Here is a 12,692-nt window from a genome sequence, read left to right as displayed (position 1 = left end):
ATCACTGTTGTGAAAGACAGATATTCTAAGCATTATTCTTATATTTTTACATTATAATATATTATATATTAAATTCTAACAACATGTACTTTGTAAGGTCTGCACACCATGTGCACAATGCCTTTATACTTTCTTTTTAGCTTTTATTATCAAAGATATTCCACATAATGTCAACGTATACCGTTCCCTGCAGTTAAGCAAATATAATAAAAAAACAATTTGCATTGTCTGTGTGTACACATGCCTTACCTGCTGTTTCTGCTTCATCATTTCCATAGGGCTAAGTGACTCCTTCGGAGTCCATCTGAACCCCATGTTGGAGGCCTCTGCCGGGGCCCCTGGAGCCGGAGGGGACTTGAGAGAGTGGGGTGATTTGTCGGCGGCGCCATGGCTGGGGGTGTCCTCCACAATAGGGGGCAGGGAGTTGAAAAGGGCCTGTGGTACCCCACGCATACCCCGTAGTCTCTGGGTGGGTCCCTGCATGCTCCTCAAGGTGTCCACAAGGCTGTCCATTTCACTTTGGCAGGGGGAATCTAGGTCCGGGGAGGCGGGGGGGTCGGGGCCCAGCTCCACACGCGTGGCCTGGAACACTCCAGAGAAAACAGTGTCGTCGTTGCTGCTGCTGCTGTCTGCTGCTACGTCTGTGTTGTTGCCACTGGTTTGAAGCGACAGAGGGAAACCGGAGAGCGAAAGCGGCTGCGACTCCCAGCTAGACTTTATCTTCTCTGGCACTGCCTCTCTCTCTCTATCACCTGCAGGTGCAGCAGGCTCCTCCCAGCTCCTGACGACACTCCCCCTCCACTCGGCCTCTCCTCCCACTCCTCCTCTTGCTGCCTCTCCTACATCGGAGCTCTCACAGCTCAGAAAAACATCGCTCCTGTCACTCAGCATTTGGCTGGGGGAACTGGGTGTCTCTGGGCAAAGGGTGGAGGAGGAGGAGGAGGTGAGGTGTCGTATGTACACTGGAGCCTCGGGGAGGGGGGAGGAGGATCGAGGGGAGTTGTTTGTCACACTGGAATCCAGACAGTCTGAAAGAGACGACTCCAGTGTTGGGTCAGGTTTATACTGTACAACCCCTTCAAAGCAGTTTCTCCACTTATACTCAGGTTCTGACGAGGCCGTATCGATCCCATTGAACTCGACTGCAGTGGTGCTCGTTCCACAGTGGTCCACCGTATCAGGGCAGTTATCGGCATCACTGTTGACCAGGGACACTTTGCGAAAGCGCTGCTTGTATTCATCCCTGCCCTCTTGTGGGGGAGACGGGGGCTTTAGCGTTAAGACAGTGCTCAGGGTACTGTAGCCTGAATTCATCTCATTGGCAGATTCAGGGTCAGGTATATCCTGCTGGATCATTGACGCAGGGACGTATAGAGCTGGCCTGGAAACAGCTGAGGCTGTCATAAACCTACAACAAGAAAGAGAGAGATGTATTGAATGATTTCTACTGTATTGCTGCTGAAATTGATCTTGCATCGCAAGCAGCACCATTTGCAACATGACGGAAACATAATTAAACACGAAACAATGATGTATACATTTAACACAACATTACAACCACATGAGACAATATTCAAGGGCCTTCATTGTAAATTTTGACTGAGATTAAGCTCTATATGCATTTCATTTTAGGATTGACTGGGGCAAATAAGACCGCTTCAGTCTAACCCTACATACCGTGTAGGGTGTGGAACTCTGGTTGGATGGTAACAATTTGCATTCACTGTTCAGGACATGGATGGGGTCAGAGACAATGTTGTTACCCGTTTCTCAATGGGTTTGGCCTACAATCTTTGAGCATATTTTCATTTGGCGGGGCAGTTTTAACTTGAAAGTAAAAGACAAAAACAGGGAGAAGTGTACTTAAAGCAGTCCTTTTGAGGTGTGGTGATCATAATCTGTGTCATTTGCATAGTTGGTATATTATACCAACTATGCAAATGACACAGATAAACCTTGAGCATCCTGCAGACATGCCTTGCGTGCACTAGCTGCAGAGGAATGTTTACAGAGGCCCAACACAACAGGAACATTGTCACACAGTGAGTAACAGGTGGCTGGCGATGACTAGGACATGTTTATTAGTCAAAAGGTATATAAAACTGCGAAGAAAGAAAAAATAAGTCTTGCCCTTTACTTTAATCATGCAGTATTAAACAGCATGCATTACCAACTGCTGTCAACGGACACAACTCAAAATGACAATAACACTTCTTAAATACTGGCATACTGCCGTACACTGCCCAACCCTTCACTTAAGTACTTCTCACTAAGGCATTAACAAAGACTTGATTCTAAATCACTTAATCACACAAACAAATCAAACAACAGATGTTGGTTACAGATTTCTTACAAAGATTACACGAATACTGTAGTCTGTGACATTTAACTGACTGCATATGAGTCACAAGCAAAAGGGTAATTTTGAATCCATACCCAATGTATGAATCATTCAACTTTTAAAAGGTTAATCAAGTTTTATGTACAATAGTTGCATGTGTAACATTAGGTGGCGTGTCTACTGTACACACCACCTATATTAGACACCAAATATATAAATATATTATAGAATGCGAAACAGACTGATGCCTGACTGTACATTGTGCTGTTTGCATTTATGTTGCCTAATAAAATATTCAATCAATCAATGTCATATTTAAGTTTGACAGCAGTGTGAATTTGTCATTGTCACTATTTCCATAACCTCTACTATGAACTATTTAATTATTGCCTCCTCTACTGTAGATCATTCTTAATGACTATTATAAAATCACAATGTGAAATGTTGAGAAACCTGCTTTAGTTGAGTTGCAAAGTGACTGTGAAATTATCTTCCCTGAATACACTGCAGTCTCATTATCAAATCACAACACCAACACAAGGCCATGAAACTCCATGTATTAAAGTATCTGACATGGTGCAATTTGATGGTCAAAGCTTGCTTAAGACTTTACTTGCAGCAAGCAAAACAAGCCATTACAAGAAACTGGCTACAGAAAAATGGTCCTACTGTTGGCCTATTTGTCAATATTGTGAAACAATTGCATCTCCTAGAACAGATGACATACAGTATTCATTAAGACTCCAAAGAGAACTGGGTGAAAGAAGAAATGGATGAATTTAGATAGTGGGGGCTGATCTACTGTGAACATGGGTTACATCCTTCATGTTATTAATGATTGTAATGAATCCAAAATCCTGTCAAATGTGTTGTTGCCATTTGGTACCATACAGCCCATGACCTATTTTGTTGGTTTGATTGTTTTTAGTTTTGTTGCTGTTTTTAGTTCTCTTGTCCTTCTGTGTTACCCGTTTCGTATATATTTAATTAAAAACTAAAGCGTTAAAAAAGGTCTAGGTCAAGATGGTCAAATAACACTGTTGGACACATACAGTATGGAACTTCAGTATTCGTCACATAAGGATGAGACTGATTGATTGATTGCTTGTCTCGTGACGGGCAATGTGCCATATGGCTGCACTCGTTTCAGAATTGGTCAGTTGTGGGTGACTCTACGGTGATAGCAATTCTGTAAAATAAAGGTATACGTACTTTATTGGTCCACTGAGGGAAATGATGTAATACAGGAGCGAAAAACACGAGAGAAAAACAGTATACTGTATACAAGGCAGGACAATATGTACAGGAAAAAAAAGTTCATGGCTATATTCCAAGTTACAACAGTAACATGACACTGACATATGACTAAAACAAACCAACAAGTCCTCACAGGCACATGTTTTAATTAGTAGCAGGAAGGGGCAAATATGTCTTTATTGTAAGGTGGCAATGATGATTCATGCCCTGACCATAATATGCTAGTCAAAACCATGTTGGCATCTTCTTAACTTGGTAGCCAAGTAGTCACCTTAAAATATTATATAAATATATTTTTATATGTATAGATTTGTTCCTCCATTCCTGATACTGTTGTTTTAGTGCCTGGAACTGACCTTTTCTTGTTTGGCTATCATCTTTCCACTACACTACCTGTGCACCTGATTATGTTGTGCTGTTGAATTTAACTTTGTGCTTTGCACACATACAGATATACTACAATACAAGAATAGATTAAAGTACAGCATAAAAAAGACAAAAATTGAATATGTATCTAGATCAATGTGATCTTGTGTGAACTTGAGTGCAGCGAATATCTAGCCTAGATATTTAAATAAGATCATATCTCCATGGCAACACTCTAACTACTACTCTGTGTATTTGAATATGGCTCATGGTCTTTCAATTCTTGATTCAAGTCCTTGTGGATTCAAATTAGAGCCTGACCAATATTATGGGTTTGGCCGATATATTGAATAATATGTTACTTTTTTGATGAAATCGGGATGGGAAGTTATGCAGATGCCCCATTTTTTAAATAATAACTCTTATATAACATTGATCCTGTTTGAATGTTGTAATTGCCATTTACTAGAAATTTGTTATTTTCACATAATTAGGTTAAACTTGATCAAAATTGTATTTATTTGTGTTGGAAGAGCTCTCGCCTTTGAACCACAAGTTCATGGGGCAGCCAAAAACGTTGAGAACCCCTGGTCTAGCGCTTTGTTTTACGAGGACAGACTCCCGTGTGTTACAGGCTGATATAGACAATAAGTCTTCCAACTTATTGTCCCAACCCCAAACTTCTTATCAAAAGGTTATGTTAATTTTGTCAAATAAATCATATGATATCAAACTTGTCTAACATAGACATTTTATATTAATAATATAATCAAATATATGACGTTGATTTTACAAATGTGTTAACTTAAAAAACGTCAGTAAATGGTCCAGCCCAAAAATTGGGCTTCGGTCAGCCTCAAATTAAAGTGTTGTCCACAGTGGTATTCATATTAATATTCACTCTGGTGAACAATTAATCTAAAATACCGCCTCTTAGATTTCCTAGTGCCCCTAATATTTGTATGGGTGGGAAACGAAGCTAACAGTATCCATGATGTGCTCTTCACAGTGACCACAAAGAATGATTCACTTCTTATACGATGCAAATTGCTCAGGGGAAAGAACAAAATAAACTTGTTTATCAACTCAGAATAACATAGAATTTCCCCTGTAGAATGTGGCTGGATCAACGAGGCTGAAGGGCAGGGCTGTGAGCTCATCCGAGAGCCAGAAAACCACCCTTGAGACCAACAGTAAAGTCTTTAATTCTGAGGCCAAGTGGCATTCCTTCCACAAAACTAAAATACTACTAGGAGAACTTTAACTGATGAGAATAATTGGTGAGAGAATAATTATATTCATTCATAGACTGTTGGACTGATTGTGCATACTAATCTAGCTGCAAGTTCTCTCCATTGACAGACCCATTCAAGAAACAGAAAAGTCTTATCTGATTGTATTAAACTAACGCGATAAACTTGATGCTTTGTTTAAAATAAATCCACCAATGACATTTTAACTTTTTGTCAATAAACTACATGCAGCCATGATTCTTTTGAGTGTACACTTGTCTGTACCTCTCATGTGTTACACTGCTGTTGATGCACATCCGAAGGCGTCAATGTTTTCTTATCCAATATATTATCTTAACAACTAGTATTTTCATAGCCAAAACACAGCCCCTCCTCTCAACCCTTTTGACAGTTTCTTATTCTTGGACAACTTTGATTGCTTTTTCACCTTTTTCATCTTCCAGCATTAACGTCAGGACTACACTTGTCCCTGATGGCAACCACAAGCAAAAACTCGCATACCGTATTCCACAGTAAAATAATCCACATTGCAAATTTTACTCAGAGTTCAATTTAACTCAAAGAGTTCAATTTACACTTACACACTAGAATCCAAGACAAACACAGGTCTGCTCACTGGCTCGCTCTAACTGGAGAGACGCTACACACAATGAGCTGACAACAGCCTCTCTTGAACATAATTATGTCAACATAACGTATCAAAGACAAGAGCAGGCAGTGAGATGCAATTTAGGGAGCTTAGCACAAACAACGGAATTCAACTTCCTTCCCACAGTTATAATTTGGCACAATTTGTATCACATGCTATCTCTCATGCTATCTCACGTATCTCACATATAACTTTAAACAACACCCTAACAGCTATCTTGCATTTATAATGTGTGCAATAGATGATATAGTATGGCATATACAGGGCATTACTTGTTACAGTAAGCACTAAGCAGACACCTGTTACAATAGCCGTAGCAGGATGCCTAAGATATTTATTAGAGCACTGTCCACACAGAGCAGTGATGCTACTGAGCTCACTTCAACCCAAGCGTTAACTTATAAAATACAGATGTGCCATTCCAACACTTCAGGCTTTCTTGTACTTTTCCTGGATTTGTTTTCTGGAAATACTTGTTTTCTTGCCAATGGCACTTATGTTCTCAAATGGCACATCTGGTAAATGGTAAATGGTGCATTTATATAGTGCCCTTTATCCAAGGCACTTTACATAGATTGTGCATTACATTCACCCATTGACACACACACACACACACACACACACATTCATACACCGATGGCGGCGGAAACCATGCAAGGCACCAATGAGCACATCAGAAGCAATTAGGGGTTCAGTGTCTTGCTCAAGGACACTTCGACACTAACTCTGGGGGAGCCCGGGATCGAACTGGCAACCTATACATGCACCATTCTGCAGGGTAAACACTAACCAGTGGCTGAACAGTCTCTTTAAAATATCCACACTACTCTGTGCTAGCTAAACAACAATATGATTAGATTTAGTGATTTAATGATTATGCAAGAACACATTTGATTTGAATTCAATAATACATGGGCAGGGTGTTCCCTTTAAGCATTTCTATGACTCAACTCTGCTTCTCAGGGAATTGTGAAATTGATTAGAAACAGATTTATTTTAACCAAATATGGTCTTTGACTAAGAAGAAAAAGAAAACATGCTTTATAGAATAGACAAGGAAACTGTATACAATATGAGTACAGCACGAAAAAGGGAAAATAGAAGTATAAAAACTAAGGGGTTCAGCCTGTACTCCAGCCTGTCTGTCTGTGTGTGTGTGTGTGTGTGTGTGTGTGTGTGTGTGTGTGTGTGTGTGTGTGTGTGTGTGTGTGTGTGTGTGTGTGTGTGTGTGTGTGTGTGTGTGTGTGCACGCGAGCTAAAACAAAGTCAAGTATCCTTTATTGGACAGAAAGAGATGACTGTGAAAGATAGTTTAGCTTTAGTTAGTGTACTGTATGTGAGATGATGGCAGCCAATTGCTGCTTATGTTGGCATATTACAAACCGGTTTAGTACCTTATGGTTTACCCAGCTGCAATTACCCTAGATCACAACCTGTTAACTGTAGTCAAATCAATCCTAATATACATCGATGACACCATAGAGAGCAACAACATGAGATGTGTAGGAACAGCGAACATACATAATGTGCTAACTGGGTGCACCTCCTTTATATGTAATTATATCACAACCTGTCCATTATAGTTAAATCAAATCAATCATAATATACATCGATGTCACCACATCACACCATATTAGAGATGTGTAGGAACAGCGAACATACAGAATGTACAGTACTTTGGTACATGCACAACATGCTCACATGACTGAGTGCACCACCGTTACATGTACAGTCATGAGAAAAAGCATGCGCATCAGTACATTGCGTTTTCTTGATTCAACATAATACCCAGGTCTAATCAGGTCAGTTGCTGCTTAACACCTCCTCCAGAATCCAGATACACTGCCAACAACTCTTTTCACTGTTTTCACTTCCTACTCTCACCTATGATCATAAAGTGTAGGTCATGACCGAAAGAATAAGGTCGTGGATACAAGCAGCCGAAATGAGTTCTCTCAGACAGGTGGCTGGTTTCTCAGACAAGTCACGCGAGAGAGACTCGGAGTATAGTCGCCACTTCTTCGCTTGGAAAGGAGCCAGCCTAGGTGGTTCGGGCATCTGGTTAGGATGCCTCTCGAGCGTCTCCCTAGGGAGATCCTCGATGCACGTCTCGCTGGAAGGAGACCCCCGGGAAGACCAAGGATGAGTTGCAGGGTTTATATCTCCCAGATACCTGCCAGAACGCCCGGGGTTGCCCAGAATGAAGTAACTAATGTTGCTATGGAGAGGGAAGTCTGGAGCTTTCTGGTGGAACTGTTGCCCCAGTGACCCGACCAAGGATAAGCAGTTGAGGATGGATGGATGTAATCCTCATAAAGCATGGGGCAATGCCTAGTAAAGAGACAGAAGCCTGCCTTTTTCACACAGAAAACCTGTGTGAAAGAAGAAAATGTACTGGAGGAAAAATGTGCTGTAGGCATTATGCTGGCCCTGCCTACTGTATATAGCCGGTATCTACCTACAGTATACTGGTTTAGTGTAATATTATGTAACCCGTTACCCCTTCTGCGTGGATGGTGGACGCAAATGTGTGATTTGAGGTTACATTTTTGGTGTCAGATTCATGAATGACAATACAATTCTTGACAGTTTTTCCATTCCACTGCTGTCACAAGCCGACTGCTTAACTATAGAGCTGCTGACAGGTTCAGTGACAAACTTGTATGAAAACAATGTCAGAAATGGAGGTTGTAACAAAAGGCCATGTCATGACTGACATGTACAAGGAGGGGCTGGATTTGTCTCATGCATGGTACAATTGAATTCGATTTTCTTGGAAGCATTTGTCATGAAAAACTAAAACATTACTTTTTTAATTGTGTTTCACCGAGACACAAAAAATATGTTTTCATGAGGCTGGGTTCTGCGTTATTCATGGCTCATGAAAAAACAAGGTTGCACCAACAGATATTAAGTCCTTAATTCTAACCGTTTAAATAACCCTTTATCTGTTAAGCATGTTGCACAATATTTTAAGCATCTAATCTAACCCAATTTTTATTGACACCTGGCTGGATTTACATTTCACTTTAAACAGGGATTAATTTTAATCAGGCTGCACCACAAAATTCTAGACTGACATTTAAACCATGACCACAGATTAATTTCAAACTGTCACTTGAGGTGGTTTCTCTAAGATTAATAGAACATTAGTGGCAAATTCTTCACACGGGAATATAAGGGATAGATAGGCTTAACCCATTTGAGTTTTATGAAGATATAGAATTTAGTTTACAATATCACTGTGGGTGGCACAGTGGTAAAAATGCTTGCACACCAAAACTGACTGACACTGGGGGTTCGAATCCACCGCGGTGCATCCGGCTTTGTCGAGCGTCTATATATACAAACAGGATTGGCCCGTGTTGTTCGTGCAGGGAAGTCGGACGGCAAGGGTGATATTTTGCACGTACTCCTACGGGCTGGGGCGTGTTGGGCGGGAGGACTAGGACGGAGGCCCCACGTCCTCACAGTGGGGGCTCCTCACTGGGCAGTTGGACACAACAGCAGAGACAACACACAAATGTGTGTGGGGAGGAATTCATTGGCGAAAGCACAAGAAAAGGTACAGCTCAAGCAATAAATCGTCGCAGTCGGGCAGAAACCACCATATTTCATCTTTTTATGTTTTTTTCCCCTCGATAGATTAATGCCCTAGGCCTATTTGTTGAATATTGAACAAAAGCAGTGGAGAACATTACTATGTAATGTTCAAATTGTGGTGAGATAATGCCCAAATATGAACGTGCTGCTGGTGGCTGGATTATGCTCAAATATGCATAGATATTAACTATGATTCAACTTACACACTTCACAAGTTTCAGTTTGACTTTCACTGCTGCAGGCATTTCCTCCCGTTTGTGTAGCCAGTTTCTCTCTCTCTCTCTCTCTCTCTCTCTCCCTCTCTCTAGGCCCGTAGCGGTTATGATTTGTGCCGTTATGCGAGGATTAGCGGTGATTGGTTTACTTTTGAGACACAAAACACAACACAAACAAACAAACCCTGTTAGATGTATTGGTCTTTGGCTATCCTGTAAAAAAGGCTAGAATCCACACTAAATGATTATTATAAATTCTACGGGGACAAAGTAGGACGATTACTGTAGGGTGAGGGTCAACTGCTTTGCTGTGTACAACTACTGTAATACCAAGGGTCCTCCATTTTGTTACTTTTGTACACTCTCAGAGTTACAAATACATTTGATTCAATAAGAATTGCATTGCATATTGAGACTGGCACTTATATACGTCATGTAATAACCTCCACAGAACCCAAATCCACAATACATTGGTTAAACAGCTACCTTAAAACTTGTTTCAAATCATTAAACAGGAGAAGCGCTCCATGTAGGAAGCGTAAGCCTATGCTGCCACCTAGTGGTCCAGTCAACAAAGCAACAACAACAACACAGTGATTCAGAAGGCTGTGGTGATTCAGTGGACTGTGGTGTAACAGCCAGAGGTGGAAATTGCATAATGTGCCACTGCTTTTAGTCCCAAATAGATACATTTAAAAAATGGACTATTATTATTATTATGATTTATGATTATGATGTTCGCTAGCCCCCCCCCACGTGGCTTCCCACCCCAAAACACACTCAATTGTGTTCACATGGACGCTCAACAAGCCGGACGTACAACAAGCCGGACGTACAACAAGCCGGACGCACAACAAGCCGGATAACCAATTCCAACAATCCAAATAAACAACATTACATGCTTTACATGGAAACTTGAACAAGGACAAATAATTGACCACAGTGTTCTAAACCGTGATACACACTAATACTATACCGTGCAACGTACATACAGTTATAGTATTCACTAGGGTGACCAGTCATTCCGGTACTGGTCCCATTTTCAAGCATTCATGTGAATACACTACATGTATGTCTCAGTTTTCAACAGTCAGTCGATCACTATCAAATTATCCCAGTTTTCACTACAATTAAAATAATGCTGAAAGTAAAGTCTTCATACTTTTCCCAAACTTAAATTACAAAAACATTGTGCATTAAAAAGTGTACAGGGAAACAACTACAAATGTTCCTAATAGTTACTAGATCATTTCCACAGCCTCTGTGATGTGTTTATTGAAACTATCATAAGGCTATTCTGAGCGACATTAAAGTGTGTTGAAAGGTTGGTACTAAGTAATGCAGGTGTGCTAAGCGGAGTGCTGACATAACTGTCCCTCACCTTGATGAACATTGAACATGGCTATAGTACTGTACTGTATATGTGTATAAGCGCAATAACGCATACATGTGTGCCTGCATGCAAGTACAGTAGTTTTTTTTATTTTTTGTTTTGTCAGAAACTAAGTTACTCTTAAAAAAGGGTAGGCAAAACAAGCTTTGGCTTCAGCTTTTTGGTGCCACCCCTTATGCAAACACAACTGTACATGTAAAGCACCAAAATAAACCATTAATTCATTCAATTTACAGCTCTATGCTCAGCAAAAGCAGCTCTGATATTCTTTTTTATTCTCACCACACTTTAAATAATGTTGGATTTAAAGTAGCTATAAGCAATATATACAGTATGTCCAGATTTGAATTACCTTTCCTTTTTGCTATTCAGACAGCCAGCAATGAGTAAAACGCTCCCAAACATGTTTTGTCTCTGTGACACATCTAGGGGCCACAATCTGCATTGAAAGATCTTCCTAGAAGCTTTGTCATTGGTCAAAAAAAAAAAGCGTTGTACCCATTGCTGGCTGTCTGAATACCAAAAAGTAAAACTAAAAAGGTAAATTTTTTGAGAAATAATGAAAAAAGATTGTTTATAGCAGCTTTAAGTCTTCATACGAGTTCATAAGATGTGATACTACACAACCCCAAATGATAAACGAGTAAGACGCGCAAACGCGGGAAGCGAACGCAGCTCGTACATATTTGGGTTTTGGACGTATAGCTGCTTTGGGGACTCCTTATATGGTGCCCCTTTTGTGCCCATATATGGAGCTGAGTGATTGCTGATGCAACACACTCCATATTTGGATAGCAGGACAGACACACGGACAGACAGACAGACAGACATGATCTGCTAGGTCTCATAGTAAGTGCTCACTGCGTTCGCAAAAACATGTCATAGTCCGGCAGCCGACAGGCTTCTTTTGTTTAAAGTGGGAAATTTGGTACAGTATATAGTATTTTTTATTGGCCTAAAATATTGTCTATACATTCATGAATCCACTTGCTGACCGGCTGTCACTATTGGGCAATTTTTTTTATTGGGGTTTCTTGTGACCCTACCATTAACATCCTATGGCAGGCAAAATTGTCAAAAATATCAAACTTTCCTTATGCTTTAAGTAGCATGCGACATGTCAAACTAAGGGGTTTTCATGATTCTGAATCCATTCCAAGCATTCGTTTTGCACAAAAAACACTCCTTGGGCTAAAACGGCCATAGGTTTTTAGCCCAAGGAGTGTATTTTGTGCAAAACTAATGCTTGGAATGGATTCAGAATCATGAAAACCCCCTAGTTTGACATGTCACATGCTACTTAAAGCAAAAGGAAAGTTTGACATTTTTGACAGCCATAGGATGTCAATGGTAGGGTCACAAGAAACCCCAATAAAAAAGTGATAGCCGGTCAGCAATGGACTCATGAATATATAGACAAAATTTTAGGCAAAAAAAAAGACTATATATGAACTTTCCCACCCGTCCACCTCGACTGCCGGACTATCATAAAAAGTGTTCATCGAATCAACTCTTTAGGTCTATTCCTCGTTACGCTATTATGATTTCCTCTGTACTTGGCTCCCTCTATGGTATGTGATGTGTCTATTGAAGCCATCACAATGCCGTTCTTCAA

At 40.5% G+C, this 12,692-nt stretch overlaps 1 protein-coding gene across 1 annotated transcript in view; it reads right to left on the bottom strand.

The window, feature by feature from the left end:
• Positions 1–12,692, bottom strand: part of crybg2 (crystallin beta-gamma domain containing 2) — a 62,066-nt gene that overhangs the window by 28,408 nt on the left and 20,966 nt on the right. Inside the window, exon 5 of the mRNA XM_080787198.1 lies at positions 250–1,408. Within this exon, the coding sequence (XP_080643324.1) occupies positions 250–1,408 (1,159 nt within the window). The remainder of the gene's footprint in view (positions 1–249; positions 1,409–12,692) is intronic.

This window comes from Protomyctophum bolini (genome assembly GCF_963924005.1).
Source record: "Protomyctophum bolini genome assembly, chromosome: 17".
NCBI lineage: Eukaryota > Metazoa > Chordata > Actinopteri > Myctophiformes > Myctophidae > Protomyctophum > Protomyctophum bolini.
The sequence above is the reverse complement of the archived record's forward strand: the minus strand, read 5'-3'. Positions and strand labels throughout refer to the sequence as shown.